Raw genomic sequence first — 19706 nt, 5'->3', positions numbered from 1 at the left:
CATTTGAGTCGTACTGATTTTACGAAACTCATGTCAGGATTCATGTATTACCCTCGCGCTCTCGCTTGGGTAGTAAAAAAAACCTGACACCCGTTTCGTAAAATCAATACGACACACAAGCTTGTATAATAATCTCTTATTTATTCATGTGCATTGCAATAAAAGCAATGGGATAATCATATCAACATTCTTATTGGACTTATGTAAGAGAGATACACATGTATAAAAGCTTAAAATATTTCATTTCTATCTTCTGTGTATATAATTTTATTCAGCATTTAACCATGCTTGAATCTGTGGGTTCCTTATAATGCTTACAGAATCGGATGTCTTTGCAGGTTTGATGACCAGACCCAAATGGAAGCAATCATTGTTCTTGAAGAATTCTGTAAAGAATTGTCCGCCATTGCTTTTGTAAAGCACCATGCTGCTGTAACCAAGTGCTAACAAACTGGATATCAGTGGATATTTGGATTGATTGATAAAATTATTATATTAGCAATTGTTTCATTCATATATATATGTGTGTGTATATATATAATATATCTTATGAGCTCAGTTGCCTTAATTGGCTTGATGTCTGTAGGTAATTAGAACAATCATATTTGTTGATTGTAGAACTGGTTATAGTCTGTTGCTTTATATATGTTGAGTCTCTTTGTACATTCTACAATGTAGAAGAGATATTTTTCTGTTTATGTCAGTAGAATAGAAAATAAGGTTTACTTTTGAAGGCTAGAAAACCTGTTATGGTACATGTATTATTATGTGTTTTTTAATAGTCTCTGCATGTTCAGTTGGCAGGTGTGTTTAGAATTGCTTCTTACAAAGTTCTGTTTGTGTTGAAGGTAACTAGTGTCATTTTTATCATTTTTTGTGTACTTCCTTGGCATATCATTTCTTGATAACTGATAAAATGTTGGATAATGTAGATACAGAATTTAATAGATACAGCAGGTATTAAAGAAGACAGCTAAAGTGCAATATGAGTTAAATAGTAATGCATATTATACTATTACTAAGGTTTATGCATTTTATTTTAATATATAATACTTGATTAATTCAGAAATTAATATGTAAAACATGAGACAAAATGTTGGTGTCTTAAACTAGTGGATATCTGTTTTCTGTTTGTATTACATACCTGTTCAATCTTACTATACTAATACAAACATCAAATCCGTGCAATAAAATAATCTGTATTAGCACATGTGCAATCCGGACCGGAACTTTTATACGGGGAATCCCCTTTTTGTTTTTACTGCAGTTAGCGCCTGACGTCATATATGATTTACAAATGACGTCACATCGTATTTGAAATATTACACAGGGCTGCCCCAGAGTATGATTCTTAACGTTAAGTACATCCATGAAGGAGTTTGGATCATAGATTTAACAAAGTGTTGTTATGCGTTAAATTAAAAACCGTTTTTTTAAAACATAAAAGTAGGTATACGTGTATGTAATAAACACAGAACTTCACATACGTTGTTTTCGCTTCCTATTTATTGCACTGGTTTATTTTGCGAAAGCACATACCACTCGACCACTACGCGGTCTCGTGGTATATATTCTTGCGCAAAATAAACTCGTGCAATAAATAGGAAGCGAAAAAACGTATGTGAAGTTCTGTATATGTATTAATGGTAGTACAAAAATGTATTTTTTATTAGCCATTTATGATTATTTGCTTCTACATTAAAAAACAAAAAACAGTCACATAAAGTTTTGTTTTTAGTTGTATTTACTAGAAGATAATTATTTTTGTTTGTACCAAATCAGTTGTGTTGTTCAGTCTGATTATTTTACTGTAATGTCCTATTGATTTTCTAATACATCTAAACAGACAGTTAAAGACCCAACTTGTTAAAGATGCACCACCAAATGAAGCAGAATCCTTTGTTATTTCTTAATTTTTCAACCATATTTCAACTTAATGATATTTAATGATCTTTTGTGCTTTTAATTTTTCTTTATTTTTGCATGAAAGGTTAATGCTTTTTTCAAACATTTAATAAATCATGAATTTGATGTATACTTTTGTTAACATTGTTTTTCCTTCTTGCATACATTTTGTTGTGGTGGTTTTGGTAAATATTTTACAACATCCTTTGTACATTGAATGATGACATTTTGAAAGATACAATTATGTTTATGGTGAACTTTCAAAATTAATTGTTGAAAAAGTCTCTGTATTTTTCCATCATTTTGTTATGTACATATATTAAATGCTTGTCTTCTTATGGATCATGTGACCCATGCATACATGTACATGTGTGTGTGTGTATGTATGTATGTACATGTATATATATATATATATATATATATATATATATATATATATATATATATATATATATATATATATATATATATATATATATAGTTTGTGTATAAATTTATACAATTATGCAGATTGTTGTCTAGATAAAGTACAATTTACCAAATAGTACATTCTAAATTATTTGTTTTTAAAAAAAAAATAGGTTATTATTTTTCATGTTGGTTTTGGTTTGTGCAAATTCTTTGGTGCCAACTTTGTTAAATGCATTAAAGTTGTTAAATGCATTAACTTTGTTAAATGCATTAAATTAGTCCAACATATAAGCCACATAATCTCAGGTATGCTGTGATATTTTAGGCAAAAGAGCAGTGTGTTGACAGTTAAACAACATCTTTAAGTTAATATCTAGCTGTGGTATAAACACAGTATAAACATACGTTTATATATCTGGTGAATATTTTGATAATTGATCACCATAATAATTATTATTATTCAAAATGAGCCAAAATTATGAAGTCTGTTTTTGACTTACACCCATGTAACTACATGTACATGTATTTAGAATGCTTAAACACTTTCAGTTAAAAAAAAAAGACAGCCCTTAATGTGACAGCCATGCAATCATTCCATCAGGATGTCTATAACAATTATGTTTGCAAACATCATTTGAAAGCCATTAATTATGTTTTGTTTTTTTAGGATGATTATCTTTAGTGTTCATTGTAATGATCAATATATTTCATAAAAAGCCAGAGTTAATATATGATCATGAAGTTTAAAAAAATAATTGTTTCTGTTTTAAAATTTCATTTAAAGTTTGTATTTGTGTATGTGTAAGACATTATTTGGAGTTACATGTACATATGAAGACTTCATTTCAAAATGTTATACAGTGAAACCCCTCAAAACCGGACCCTTTGTAAACCGGAATTCCTCCAAAACCAGACATTTTCCACGGTCCTTTTTTAAAAATCAGTACAGAAAATAACCTCTCTAAACCGGATACCTCTTAAAACCAGACACTTTACCAGGGCTGCCAACCATTACGATTTATGCGGAATCATTACGATTTTCCATCTCTTATTACGCCATTACGCCCGTAATATGAAAGATTACGGCAAATCCGCGTTTTCCTGGTTTTTTTGTAATAACCTACCACCCCTGCGAATCACATAAATTGGACTTGCCCAACTAGCCGCAAATGCGCACGGAAGTTTTTTTGCGCGCGCAACGCACTTCAGGATAGCTTGTGAAACGACGCCATTTTGTAAAGATGTCGAAAAAACGTGAACGATCAGAGCCATATGAACTGCAAAGCTCAGAAAAAGCCAAAAGTAGTACAGAAGTATAAACAGGACTACAGCAATGAGTGGCCTGTTTTGAAGGCCAGTTCTGTTAGTAATACTAGTGCATTTTGCACTTTATGTCGTGTTGATTTTTCTGTTGCCCATGGCGGGAAAAATTATTGCCAAAGGCACATCAAAACGAAGAAACACCAGGACATCGTTGAGGCCAGCGATAAAACAATTCATAAAAAAATATCTGGATATTTTACACAGCAAAAAGGTTTATACGACGGGTCACAATTCACGCGAAAATGATTACTCTTTCCCGTTTTTAAATGTTGGCAGCTATGCTTTACTTGGCCCCGAGGGTGTCCAGTTAAGAGGGGTTTCCCTGTATATCTATGTTTGTCATTTTGAGAAAACCAGGATTTTTTTTGTAGGTTTTTAAAAAAAAACCACACCAAACATTTCTATAAAATAGATTAATTGTGTTTATTTTGATGAATGCTGTTCTCAAGTAATTTTTGTGAAATTACTATAATAAATCTATCTTTGAAACATTTTCCACTAAAATAGATGTGTGAAGTTTTTAAATGCTATATGTATCTATCTGAATTTAATAGCAATACTTTTGGTCAATTTAAGAAAAAAACCTCATTGGCATTTTCAAAGCAAAAACTAATAAAATAATAAAAAGATGTTGGTATAGTGACTAACCAGCACATTGTGTCCTCAATAGTAATTCTAATAATTTAATATTTCAAGAAACAAATTACCATCACATAGGCTGTTACTTTTTACTGGAAGCAACTTAAGTAACAGTTTATGTTCAATTTTCCAACAAACAGGAGAGCATGCAAACACCACAGTCTTTGATGGCAACAAATGACTGGTGTTTTCCTCTCACACAAATGACATTTTGCCATCAATATTTCCTTACTATAGCCATTCTTTTTAGTCTAATGATTTCTCTCAACAATAAAAGTCACTACCTACAGGTTCTACAGTTTTGTCAAAAGGAATTCTTTTAAACTCTGTAGTTTTGTTTAAACTCAATACCATGAAGTTTCACACTTGCATACTCATTTGCAAGGATGGTGACGTGCTGTTTACATGGCGATTGCCGATTGGGTGAGTGAGGTTTCACATTTTGCCACAAAGGTTTTGTAGTTCATATCACTTTTTTCAACAGAGCTCTCTTTTAACATCCAGTAAATTGGACATGTTTTGTGTTTTGATGAAAAGCATTTTTATTTTGTTCTCCTGTGTTACCATTAATATACTTCCACTGCTATCTCCAAGTTCAGGAAATTGGCCTCTATTGCATGTTGGAAATGAACTCTTCATATTTAATGTGCATTTTACATTGTTTTTACTTTCGTTTTATTGTTGTATGACAAAGATTATGACATTTCGTAACCTTTATTATTTCATTGTAGTCACATGCAAAAGTAATTTAATAAAAGGTACCAGTATTTCTCAATGAATGAGTTAGCAATTATGCTGCTTGTTCATAGTTTTTTGTGTGGGTATATGCAGTGTATAATGGGATTCAATTTGATTTTCTGTCTGGTTGTCTAGCTGTCTGACATTTGGTTAAAGTACATGTGTAATCACCTGTCTACGCATTTCTTTGCCATTGTTTAAAGGTGACCGGAGTTTGAGCTTGTGTAAATGAACACTAAGTTTATTAGTTAATCTACAAACCTGCAAACACATTTAGATAAGACTATAACAGAAAGCTAGTGTGTGATATTTAAATAGTGGAAATACCGTCTTAAAAATAGCTAGAGCTTGTTTTGATAAACATTACTTCTCAGACGAACGTGCATTTTTGAAAATACATGTATGCAAAATGCATTTTGGGTTATTACAAAAACCTGGATGACCAGAACCACTTCAGGTGTATGAAAATGAATATTCTAAATATTAAAATGTAAGTATTTCTAACTTAAATTGTTAAAAGCGGCTCCATGCAGTAGTGAAAAATATGTCGTAGTGTTTAAAAACTAGGGTCTGTCCCTTTAAAGACACTGGCCGATCCAGAGGAGGATCACAAGGGAACCATGACCCCATTCCACCCATTTGAAATGATTTTGTTAAGGATTTAGTTTTTCTCGTTTTTTTAATTCTTCATCCACAAATACATGTATACATGTACCAGTGGTGCATCCAGAAAATATATTTTGGGGGGACTAATGGAAACATGGTGTATGGACAACTCGTGAATAAGGTACATGTAACCCAATAAAAAGAGGCATATTTGAGGGGGAAGAGGTTGCCTGGTTCCCCCACTTGAAACTGTCTCTGTATACAACATTAAATTGCCCTGAAAACATGTCTGAGCATCTGTATTTCAATATTTTCTATCTAGTACATGTATGTGCCTGAACTTCCTACAGATCTTGCATCCTATGGGAAATCGGCTCACTTGCCTTTGGCAAACTCAGAGTAATGCTCTGTTTAGAATTCTGTGACTCCCTTTTAGCAAATTCCTGGATCCACCCATGAAGGACATCATTCTACTTCATTTTGGTTATATTTTGTCATGCATTTGCCATATCATTTGCAAATCATCTTGTTTGAAATGCATTTGGAATGTCAGTGTAGAATATTATTACATGTGTTACGATTAGGTTACTCAACGGTTATGCAATATAATTCATATAACTGACCAGTCAGTTACCTAGGTAAAAAAACACACAAACCAACTTATTTTATTTTAAATCTGCACACCCCTCAGGTCTATAAATTTTTCCATGATGTAAGGTCAGTCATAATAATAATTGTCTGTAAGTCTGGAATCCTTTAAAGATTGATTTTTTTTATATTTGGTATAAATTTTCATGAAGTGGTGGTGAGATTTAAAGTTCAAACCAATGCTCATACATGTAATCCCAGGGAAGAGTAAAAAGTTGGTAACAACTGGAAAGAAACCATTATCATTATTTGAAACAGTTTTCAACAATCATGGAATACAGCACCATTCATTATGTAAAACTTTGAATGTATTACAGAATGTTGTATAGTCTTATGTGAGACTATAATGTCATCTACACTTGATATGAATTAATATGCCTTAATTTTTACTATATTCAATATGTATGATTGTGTAACCTGCAAGCCATCATGGTTTTGCCATTCCATATTTTAATATGATACCATTATTATGACATTGTAGTTTATAACTGAGTAATACAGGGGTTTTTTGGAGTTTTTTTTATATTGGTGTAATATTATCTGTTGGTAATTCAACTCTTATTATAACTTCTTATTTGAAAACGTTTTACCAAAAAACACTACGGTAATATATTGTTTGGATAATTGATGATCTTTTCATAGGCCAGTCAATTAAATGAGATAAAAAATGAGTCATTATATTTAACAGAAGATTAATCAGTTTCCCCTACATGCCACATTCGTATTTTGCCTTACATCAGCTGTGTGTTAAATTGCACATGAGGGAAATCATGTTAATGTTAAATAAGACTCTTTAGAACTTTTGTCAATTCACTGGAGGACTGCAGTCTTTTAATGTGCAGATGTTTCATGTTTATTTGTTTAAATTTATATCATTATTGCAAAAACTGGGGGCATTGGCATTGTCTTATTTAAACAAACTTTATTATACAGGACTCGAAATTTTCAGGGGAAAAGATGCAGTAGCCACTCAAAATACAATCTCTAATAATTGATTTCACTAGCAATTTGTACTTTTTACCTTAAAGTATTACACAACTTTTCAGATAATTATGTTTGAGAGTAATATCAATATTAAATTAGTTGGGGAAAACAGGGTAATAAAATAAAATTGGAGACAGTGGTATGTGCTATTCTGTCTGGGATGATGCGTATATAAAAGATCCTTTGCAGATTTCCTCTCTAAGACTGTTTCAAAATTACCAAATGTTTGACATCCAATAGCCGATGATTAGTAAATCAATGTGTTCTAGTGGTGGTGTTAAGCAAAACAAACTTTATGATGATTCTGATATACATGTACTGTTACCTAAAGTATCGATAGTCCTCATCACTCTAGGTGAACAAAATAAACCAAAAAATAAAAATACATGTATATAACATATTTTGCGATATGGTTTTACTGACATTGGTTGTTTAGTCTAGAATTACATTAAAGTTTATATCAATACCAGTGGCCTATATATAACTGCTACTTAATTTCTAACATTTGCTTCCAGATTAAGATTTAAAAGATTAAAAACTTTCCAATTTCTCCCACGATTTCGATCTGTTTCAACCCTTTCTGTCAGTTTCCTTCGACTCTGTCTTCTGACCTGTCCACACCATCGCCTACCTGTCTCAACTTCCTCCACGGGTGCAGTCTGTGTGTATTTCCCTGCACCCACCTGGCATCATCATCCTCTGCCACTAATAAAGCTGGTCTGACCCATGGCACTAACTAACGACCGCCGGTAGTAGGGGTGCATAGTAGGTGGTTACAAGTGCCTCTTAATAATGCCAGAAGTAACTACTGAACACTCCCCAAAGTGGTCAGACTAAGCCCACAGCTCAAAGCTGATGGGGAATGGCAGGTGTGTGGCACAGATAGCAACAAGAGACAAGCACCTGTGGCAGTTGGAGAGACAAGGACGTGGATGTGGACAGCAAAAGAAGTTGAAAGATAGGAGGAGTTGTCAGATTGGGAAGAAATAAGATGGAATTCAAAGGAGAGAAAGGAAAGGGGGCAGTGGGATAAAAAAATAAAATAATAATAATAATAATTAAAAAAAAGATTTAAAAAGCAGAGATAGTTTCCCACTCTACAAAATAAATTTGGAGGCTTTGAGTCTTAGTTGAGACTAAAACTTTTTAAGCATCGACCTATGTTGAAATAGACTGTTCAGATAGTAATGGGTTAGCTTCCTTATTAAACTTAATTATAAGTACTTACCATATATTATGTATAGTCAGACCCTTCCTCCAGCTTTGAATACTGAGACTATATGACTGGCATGGAATTAGTCTGGATCAAGTAAGCATGAGCTCTGGGATGTATTAGGGTTTTTTAACTGAAGATATACATGTACAATGTACATTTATATTTAACATTATGTCATGTTCAGTTATTCCACCATCTGTCTTGGACAGAAACAAAGATGAAATGTTTTGCTCATAAGAGAAATGTGGATAGAAAGGTCATGTTAATAGTTTCTTGACCATAACATTTATATTTTTTATGCTCATAACAGAAATGTGGATAGAAAGGTCATGATAATAGTTTCCATGACCATAATATTTAAATTTGTTAAAGGGACATTCCTGACTCTTTTCTACTTTACATTCTGTTTCTAAACATATTAGTGTCTATGTATCCAGTCTATTTCTGGTTGTTTTAATCTTTGCAGTAGCACAAACTTTATTTTACCTCCTAATATTTTTTTTACTATTAAAAATATAATAGCAGGATGACCAGAAATGCATACATGTAGGATATACAGACATGATATATTAAGCAACACAAATATTTGAATTAGAGAAAACCCCGTAAGTCAGAAACATTTACGATGACTAAAAAATTGAGAATGTCCTTTTAAACCAATATGTGTTACAATATCAAATTATATCCATCCACTTTTGCATATTGAAACATATCTGTATTTTACAGACATTGTAATGACTTGGGTATTATAGTTAAATTTGGTGCTATATTATTTGTGCAATTTCCAGATTCATTAGGTTAGCAAAGCATTATTATTTCCAACTGTCTCATTATATACACATGTAGCAGTACAGTTTTTATGATTACCATTTTTTCTCAAAATGTACATGATTTATTATATATGTTACCTTGCAATTTTCCAGTACTATTTTCACACTTTGTCTACCGTATATTTGTATATCTGTCCTTTTAGTTCTAAATCTAGATCAACCATCTAAGGTTTTGTTCTTGTTTTTTTTGTTTTTTTTTTTGTGGGGGGGGGGGGGGGGGGGGGGTTGTTTACTTCTGGAAAGGTAATTATTTTAGATTATTGTTTATTGTATAGTAAATGTTTATAGTGTATTTACATTATTGCAGTTGTTATGGGTTTGGTTCGTTTTTCCTTTTTTGTTTTTCTTTTCTGTTTTTTTGAGGGGGGTTTCCAGTTAACAAAATACAAAAATGTATGTCATTAGTATTGTCACGCTTTACTTATTTTGCATCTCTTTTTTTTTCTTTTCTGTTTCACCATCCATCACAAAGTTGTGATGAAAACTACTCTTGCATTTGGATAGATGAATTGTCATCATCAGTAATCATTATTATATTTTATTCCCATGTTGTCTATGTATGATTCCTTTTGATTCATATATGCATATCAACAATTTAGCCAGATTCTGTATTAGATCAGATTAGTAATATGCTGAATTTTGACATGGGAAAATAAGAGCAGTTTTCTGGTATGTGTGAAGATGTTGATCGATTAATGTCTCAAGTATTGCTGAAGTTAAAGTTTTGGTCCAGAAAGACAGTGCGTAACATTTTCAGTACATATTTTAACTTTTTTAATATATATTTGAATTGTGTAGTTATGGCTAGACCTGTCAGCCTTCACAGATTCATCCTTTTTGACCTGAACTGATGATGTTGGTTGTTTATCCTTCAAGCAAAAATTTTTTATAAAGTTTGTGATGGGCATTCACATATTATCACCTAAACAAGCTCCATATCCACCAGAAACACTAACATATTACATAGAGAACTGTTGTACCTGCCTCGGTGGCGTCGTGGCAGGCCATCGGTCTACAGGCTGGTAGGTACTGGGTTCGGATCCCAGTCGAGGCATGGGATTTTTAATCCAGGTACCGACTCCAAACCCTGAGTGAGTGCTCCGCAAGGCTCAGTGGGTAGGTGTAAACCACTTGCACCAACCAGTGATCCATAACTGGTTCAACAAAGGCCATGGTTTGTGCTATCCTGCCTGTGGGAAGCGCAAATAAAAGATCCCTTGCTGCCTGTCGTAAAAAGAGTAGCCTATGTGGCAACAGCGGGTTTCCTCTAAAAACAGTGTCAGAATGACCATATGTTTGACGTCCAATAGCCGACGATAAGATAAAAAATCAATGTGCTCTAGCGGCGTCGTTAAATAAAAACAAACTTTAGAGAACTGTTACACATTCTGAAAGTCAAATAATCATAAGTATACAGGTGTCAAAGAAACTATTCATTAATGATTTGCAATAAAATTGTGGTATTTTGTTTTGCCAAAAATTATTGTATCAGCTGATAAGAATGTCATTAAAACCTATGGACAAAGGAAGTTTTATGTATAAAACTGATTAGGTTGCACAAATATAATTATATAATTCATGTAACCCAACAATTGGTTACCTGGGTAAAAATCATGTTAACAAAGATTTTGAATATTGTATCCTGGTTTGACTACAATTTGTCTGTCTTAAAGGTAACAGAAAATACTAACATCAGTTTATACATCTGATACCAGAAAATAAATTCTTGTAACATTTAATTGTAGTATCTGTTAATTGAGTATTATTGTTTCTTATAATTAAAAAGAAATACACAGGTATCTACTAAAATTTTGAGAGTTTTATGTGAAAGTATCACTGTACAATGATGATACATAACAGGCACTGATCCAGGATTTTTTTAATAGAGGGGGCCCAAAATCTGTTGTTGTTTTTGAAAATAGAATTTAAAGATCCTTGACAAGTGGACGGGATAAGTTAGCATTGTTTGTATATTCTATAGTGTATATTGTTTGACCAAAAATAGGGGGCTGGCCCCTTGGGCCCCCAGCTGAATCTGTGTCTGCATAATGTGCATCCCATTAAACATGCATTGAATTTTGTAGATTAAAACGTTTAACAAGTGTAATGGTATTTGGATTCTCTTATGTACACTGTATGGTACAGGGATGTATGGTATCTTGCAAAGGCTCGGATATCAACCTTGGCATAATTAAATCTGGAATGTTTTTATAGTTTTTTTACTTAACTAGGCATTAATATATTTTTGTCTAGTCAGTGACAGATACTATTTTCTTTTCTGTTAAAATATTAACTATTGAGATTACACTTGGGAATAAAACATTTTTATATATATACGAATTGCCATACTAATATTAAAGGTACATTCAAAACAATGTTGTTTTTTTTGTTTGGGTTTTGTTTTTGTTTTTTGTTATTTGTTTGGGGGAGAAGGTTGGGGTGTGGGTTTTTTTTTTTTTTTTTTTTTTTGGGGGGGGGGGGGGGGGTTGTTCCCCACTCCCTTGTGAGCATTTGACCAAAGTGCCTTTTGGAAACTGCATAGAAAAGATCCTTTGCTATTTTATCGGTAGGATAGCCTATGTAGTAGCAGTAGATGCATGCATTGTTCCAGCCAGTGCACCGCAACTGGTATATCAAATGTTGTGGTGTGTCTTATCCAGTCTATGACATGGTGCATATAAAAGATGCCTTGCTACTAGTTGAAAAATGTAGGGAATTTCCTCTCTAAGACTATATGTCACAATTACCAAATGTTTCACATCCAGTTGACTATGATTAATAAATCATTGTGCGCTAGTGGTATCGTTAAACAAAACAAACTTTCACTTTCTTATCTGTCAATTGAGTCATGGAACCAACAGTGGAATACAAAACCCATGAAGGACCAGTCTTGAAGCTGATGGCACAGTCATTGCCAAATGTTTGATATCCACTAGCCGATGATTAACAAATCAGTGTACTCTTGTGGTGTCATTAAACAAAACTTGGCGGGATTTAGCTCAGTCGGTTGAGTGCTCACTTGAGATGCATGCATCGCAGGATCGAACCACCTCTGTGGATCCATTCAGCTGATCAGGTTTTTTTCTAATTCCAACCAGTGCACCACAACTGGACAAAGACCGTGGTATGTGCTTTCCTGTCTGTGGGGAAAATGCATATAAACGATTCCTTGCTGCTAATGGAAAAATGTAGCGGGTTTCCCTTGATGACTACCGAGTCAGAATTACCAAATGTTTGACATCCAATGGCCGATGATTAATTAATGTGTTGCAGTGGGATCGTTAAACAAAACAAACAAACAAATGTTAAACAAAACAATCTTGTTTTAAGTGCCTGCATAACCATATGTTAAGACAACAATTGTCTGTAGTATGTGTTGAGATGTCATTTAACAAACATTCCTTTACTTTGCAATTGGGATACAAGAATGTATCCCAAGATCCACGATGTTGATGAGTTTTGTCATCGGGGGGGGGGGGGGGGGGAGAGAAGTTTTCTGGTATGTGAAGATGCTGTGTTGATCGATTAATGTCTCAAGTATTACTGTTAAAGTTAAAGAAAGGCTGTGCATAACCTTTTCAGTACATATTTTAACTTTAAAAATATATTTGAAATGTATATAATGAATGAAGCTGTATTGACTTTCAACTTTTTCTTCGTCATCTTTTTAATATTTTTTTTTTCTCTTCTTGCTTTTTGGATTTTTTTTCACCCTTTTTCTTCTTCTTATAACTTCTTTGTCATCGTGCTAGTTGTTATCAGTGAGATTTATTCAACCATATTTTGCAGGATGTAACTTATACATTATCTAAGTTCTCTTGTCATAAACTATTGATGATGAAGATATATCAAAAACATTTATCGCTATGTTGAAGAACCGGTGGCCGTAAAAGTGCACTGAAGCTTGTAGACGTGTCTTGTATTCATGCTCTCTAATAAATTATGGAAACTGTTTTGGGTAATGTCTAATTTTGTTATTGCTTCATATGTTTAGAATTCATTATATATGCTTCAGAATGAATGTAAACGTCTTAGAAAAGTATGGCTTGTGTCAGATGTTATATAATCATCAATCACCAATATGAGATCACATGTTTCTATTAAATTTGAAGAATCTATCGATGATTAATGTTTATTGATTGCTTGTATTCAGTTGCACTTGGCAATGCATCACAATTTGATACAGTTTTCTGGTACATTCGCGAAGCTACAAGTAGTACGATTTGCATTCATAATGCTTTTAAAACTTTCTTGTAGAAATCTTTTTCTTTTTTCTTTTTTACTGATTTATTAAATTGGCTCTACGTTCAGTGATGTTAGCGTTAGCGTTTAAAGGGTTAGTCTTAAAAGTTTCATAATAACTAAAAGCATTTTTTTAGTATTTATTTTTTACATGAACTATGAAAATTATACCACACGAATGTTCATGAATAATTAGATCCAAATAATTTCATTTACAATACGCTACGTCACAATTTGAATTCAATTTGCATCTTCATATTTTGTTTTACTAACCAGGGCCGTAGCTTGCTCCCCCCCCCCCCCCCCCACCCACCCCGCTAGCTACGGCCCTGCTAATTGAACAAAGCTATTAAATCACAACAGACAAAACACATGGGTTTATTACCAACCAAAGATTTACAATAACGTAATCATCCACTATTTTGCTAAATACCCATTGAACAGAGATACGGTTTTGATCACGGATAACGGTTTTGACGATCAGATTAAGCCATTTGTGGTACACATCTAGACATCATTTACTTAGTTAAATTAATTCTAGTACATATTGGTTATTGCATGAAAGCATTATGTCTGAGACGAGGAAATCTAAGATTTAAGGGATGCAACGTCTTAAAAATTCATCATCACCTTTAATTTTGTCAGTGGGTTGTGCAAATGAAGGATAAATGATTACACTTCGTTAATATTTAAGTGTAAGCTTTATTTAATGTTCCTGCCGTGATTACTACTAACAATCGAATGCACGGTTAACCTCGCGAAACGCGAACACTTGGAAGTTGAAGATACATCATCTCATTCCGTTCCGGAATTTTATCAGCACTCTGGAGTTCAGCTAGTACAGGACGTTTTATTAGCACCAAAATATGGAGCCTGTGCTTGCAAGGTTTCTTTTCTATTCCAGTGTGAGCGCCTTGTGAACTGGAAAAGAAACCCGAGAGTGTATCACAGTGGTTGTTGGGATGTGTGCGCCCTAGTGCAGTTAATTGCATATGTTATGCGTCTGCCATTACGTGTTTCTTGATTACCGAAACCCCGCGGAGGATCTGGAGTAGAACAATTAGTTGTGGTTATCTGGGCACAGTTCCCCGGAGATAATGTCAAGTGTCATCGATATTGCACTGGCTTGTAGTGTTAACTATTGGCTTTAGTGAAACCAGTAACTGGATTCCTTTTACAGAGACGAGTCCACTTACAACAATGAGTTACTTCCCTTCTGCTGTTACGTTTGGGAATTTAAGTAAGAACATTAATTACCCGTTCTCTTATGTTAGTTATAGTTATTTTTAATGTGTGATAAATAGAGAATAACTAGTTAATGACGCTTGATATCGGCTTTATCCTGTGAAGGTAAGAATGGGAAATTCCGCGAGGCTTGCCGAGCGAAATTTCCCATTCGTCCTGAACAGGATAAAGCCGATATCATCCGTCATTAACTGGTTATTATCTTTATCCTGCAACCCAACAAATGTTGGAGTGGATAAGTATTTTATCACTGTTTTAACAAACTCGCATTCGAACACAAGCTGTCAGCCGAGTTGTGGCCTGAATCAAGGCTAGTTACTGTACTTGTACATTTCACTGTTTGAAACACAAGCTGACAGCCAGAATCACGTCGATTCGCGCCAGGTATCACTTTTGAATATTCTTCCTGTTGTTGTTCAGTGATCGCGCTGTAATTATTTATTGACTGTATATTCTTGTGTCCTGTTATTTGAATGATATCTGTGGGTGGAAAAGTAGTTCCCTTTGTACGTGACGTCAAAAGTCATAACATGCTAGTATACTGTTATGACTTTGCTTTTAACAGGTCATAATAACAGGCCAGTAGGAACACTGGTTGCAGGATAAATTGAAGTAAGTGAGCAGACTATACCTTATAAAGATATGTGATTGGCTAAGAATATTAATTTATTTTTGTTTTTATACTGTAACTCTATTTGCTCAACGAGGCCGTTCGGAAGCAATTTCAAATGGTAGTTTCTGCTCAGAAGCAATTTCAAATGGTAGTTTCAATTGAATGCAAAAGCATTCTTCGAGAATGGACAGAACAAAGATAGCGTTCTAGTTACAGTACAATGTATTGATGTTTCATCAACATCACGAACATTAGGTAGAGCGAATAGAATATTGGTTGCACAACAATTTCCTTTGAATATCCGTAGGATTTTTGTGAATCTTTTTTGATCGTATGACTCGATTTTAGAGTATATTTCAAATATTTGATTTTATCCCATTCCATTCTTTTCTGATCACTAATGTGGTCCTTTTGTTGTTTTCACGGATTTTTGTTTTCATAAATCTAGTGGTGTTTATTGAAAATCCTAGTTTTATTTCTTGAAAATATTTCATTTATGATATAATAGTTGAGTCAGTGGCAAGTGGTTACATTGGGAAAGTCTTTCTGAACAAGATAACACCACAAATTGTTTACGTCAAGTAGGCAGATATTTGATTGCTTCACATCTTTATTGTCACATCTTCATTGTCACATGATCGTCATCGATCAGTATCATAATCATTACATCTCTTTCCTTGATTAATAACTGTAATGTTATTACATTAACAAAGTCAATAAACGATTGTCATCTTTGAAGACGTACATGTATTATTATTATTATTATTATTATTATTATTGTGTGGCATGTTCAGGTATGGGTTTTATCTATCTATCTATCTATCTGTCTATCTATCTGTCTATCTATCCATATGTCTGTCTATCTATATATCCATCCATCTATCCATCTATATATCTATCTACCAGTATCTATCTATTATCTATCTACACCTTTCTACTGCTTCCGTAAACAAACGGACGGCTGTTTTATGAAATATTGCACACATTATTTTAAGACTGTGTACACCACGTACGTTTAGCTGATGCTAACATTCCTATATATGACCTAAATATACGAATGCCTGGCTTTGACATCGCACTCCTCTTGTAATAAATGTAATTGGATGAATGTGATACAAAATAAGACTCTTGGATGACTGGATCGGACATGTCCATCCTGTTATTGCTTTGATTATTACGTCACAGATGCCAAAACCATTCTCTGGTAGTAATACTTAGATATTCTTCAATGTCCGGACTGCTCGACGTGCGATTTATTATATTATTCAGTTCTTTCTTCTTCTGTTGTTTTTGTGTTTTTTTTCTATTTCCTGCGACTTCTTAAATTATTTTTATTTCCTGCTCGATTACAATTTTTTTGTTTTCTAGTATTCTGAAAGTATTAACATTTCGCTGGTAGTTTAATAAAATAAAACTTTTTTAACCGCATTTCTCTTACACATGAATAGAAATTGTTAAATATTACTTGCAGATATTAACTGATGTAATGCCAATATGCATTTGAGAGGAAAAGTTAATTAATTAATTTGAACAACAAAACCGCAATACATGGCCAGAACCGTATCTCTGTCATTAGAAAATGTGTATGTTTTAGAAATATTAAAGGGACATTCCCGAGTTTGCTCCATTGTAAGATGTTTCCGACAAATAAAATATTTCTACGATTAAATTTACATATTAAATATATTTTCTTGTTTAGAATATCAGTATCTGTATATTCAATGTGTTTCTGGTCGTCTTAATATTTGTAAGAAGCCCAAACTGGATTTTTTCTTCAAATAATTTCGTACGTACGAAAAAATATTTTTTAGGAAATAAAATGAAATTTAACCTTTTAAAAATATTAGAACGATTAGAAACACGTTTAATATACAGCCACTAATATTTTATACAGAAAAATATATTTGATATGTAATTACAGTCGTGAAAAAGCCTCTGTTAGTCGATAACATCTTAAAACTTGCAGAAAACTCAGGAATGTCCCTTTAAGAAAATATAATTAGAAATGAACTAATTTCGATATCGATTTAACCATGGTGAATGTTTTGAAAACCGTTCTGTGAAATTAGATACTATAGTCCTGAGTTCATATGTATTGCAACAGGATACATTTAAACTCGAATGGCCCGCATAGAAACATTGAAAGATGACGCGAGCGGAGATTTTGGGCGTAGACCCAAAATTCTTTTTTAAAATGTTACAACCTGGTTTACTAAGCAGCAATTTCCTACATTTTTCAACCCAGGACATCATAAAACTACGCCTAATGTTTTCTTTCATTGGTTACTTTATTTTTATTTATTATTATTATTATTATTATTATTATTTTAACAGTCGTTCGAGAAAGTGAGGAAATCCTTTATCGCTAAACCAGACCTATCAAAAAAAGCAGCAAGGTGTCTTTTTATGCACTTTGCCATAGATAGGACAGTACATACCACATACATTGATGTATTAGTCGGGGGACACTGGTCAGATTGAGGGGAAACACGAGTCAGTCGAGCGCTATAACCTCTGATTTAAAAAAATAAAATAAAAATAATAATAATAATAAAAGTAACACTGAACTACATCCCGTCTGCGACTTGACATTTCAATATTGTAAATAACAATCGTTTAGGAATATAGAAATATATGATTAACTAAAAAAAATGTGTCTGTCTTCTGTCAGATATCTGTTAATATGAATCTACCTAACCCCGAAGGCATATAATTTATGTGTCTATCCTCGCGACCCAATTTGGCTATCGGCGGGCTGGCAATAATTACCTTCGGGCAGAGTCGGTTTAAAGATCCGCGGGGCTTGTAGCATAAATAACAGCGGGGTCCCCTTCCCAGGATATATAGTTTGCAACCCCCTCGGGGAGAGGGGAATAATTACCTTCGGGCAGAGCCGGTTTAAAGATCCGCGGGGCTTGTAGCATAAATAACAGCGGGGTCCCCTTCCCAGGATATATAGTTTGCAACCCCCTCGGGCAGAGGGGAATAATTACCTGGGGAAAATCAATGTACACATCACCGCGGGGCCCCCTGAAGCGCGGGGTCCATAGCACGTGCTACATGTGCCACTGGGATAAACACGCTCTATGTTTTCAATTAGTAGCAAGGGATCTTTTATATGCACCATCCCACAGACAGTATTGCACATCACGGCTTTTGATATATAACATTATTTGTGGTGCAATGGCTGAAGCAAGAAATATTCCAATGGGCCCACCGACGGGGCTCAATTCTAGACCGGACGCGCATACGGCGGTCGCTTTACCACTGGGCTACGTTCCGCCCCTCTGTTATACTACAAACTCTTAATTGAAGAACCACACCCTCACGATGATACTGTTACTCAAATTTGGTAAAACAAAAACGTATTTCGATTCCACGGCTCCGTACAAATTATACTGGACTTCAATCATCAGTTTTATATGTTGGGTTGTGTCAGCCCATGATGTCCCATTTTGTTGTAATTTATTAGTTAGACTTTTAAATTGGGGGTTAGGCAATGCACAATCTTCAAAGTTGGAGTGGAGTGGGGGTCACCACTGCCCTCTCTCTCCCGACGCCTATGTTGGTATGATAAGATCATTTTATGCCATCGTTAATAGTGAATAAGATAGATCATGGTTTCCTGACTAGTGCAGTACCGCGTCCGTTTCCCCAGGAGGCGGTGAAGACATTTAGAGGGTTCTAAACATGACATGACATTTACAGAAATGTAATCATAATTCTTATAGTATAGCTCTGAAGCTCTTGTTTGTTGAAATAAATTAATTGTCGATTTTGTTCTCGAGAGTCAACTTGTTTTTCATTTTTTTTCTCGTGTCGGCGACGACAGCGTCATCTGTACCAAAATAGTAATGCAACACACCGTGACATTTTTGGTCCTAATTTGGGGACGACAGTTGCCTTGGTTATACATTTATATAGAAAATGTGAAGCAATGATTCAGGGTAGTATCACAGTGCTAAATTTTCAACTGCATTCCAATGCATGTACGATTCAATTAATTGTTATTCTGTAGCCGACCATTTATGTAACAACTTAGTCTTAAGTGAATTAGGGGCTGACAATCAGACCTATTAGCGTGTTACTAGCAATCAGGGACACTATGGATGTTAATTGTTACCCCCCAGGTTAACAGCTAAGGACTATAAACCATGGCAATTACGTGTCAACAAATATTTGTATCTTATAAATATTAGGTTTTTTATACATTAGAGGGAGACCCAAGTAGGACCTGTGTGTCATTCACCCAATGGCTGAGACTTATATTATTACATGTATTGCCACGTTGTAAACAATGGTTCAT

General features: G+C 34.0%; 1 protein-coding gene across 2 annotated transcripts in view; it reads left to right on the top strand.

The window, feature by feature from the left end:
• LOC121384737 (protein FAM160B1-like) overlaps nt 1–1348 on the top strand; it is a 66410-nt gene extending 65062 nt beyond the window's left edge. For both annotated transcript variants that reach the window (XM_041515265.1, XM_041515264.1), the window contains one exon: nt 339–1348. In XM_041515265.1, the coding sequence (XP_041371199.1) occupies nt 339–447 (109 nt within the window). In that variant the 3' untranslated portion in view covers nt 448–1348. The remainder of the gene's footprint in view (nt 1–338) is intronic.
• The last annotated feature ends 18358 nt before the right edge of the window (nt 1349–19706 follow it).

This window comes from Gigantopelta aegis, chromosome 10, assembly GCF_016097555.1.
Source record: "Gigantopelta aegis isolate Gae_Host chromosome 10, Gae_host_genome, whole genome shotgun sequence".
NCBI lineage: Eukaryota > Metazoa > Mollusca > Gastropoda > Neomphalida > Peltospiridae > Gigantopelta > Gigantopelta aegis.
The sequence above is the reverse complement of the archived record's forward strand: the minus strand, read 5'-3'. Positions and strand labels throughout refer to the sequence as shown.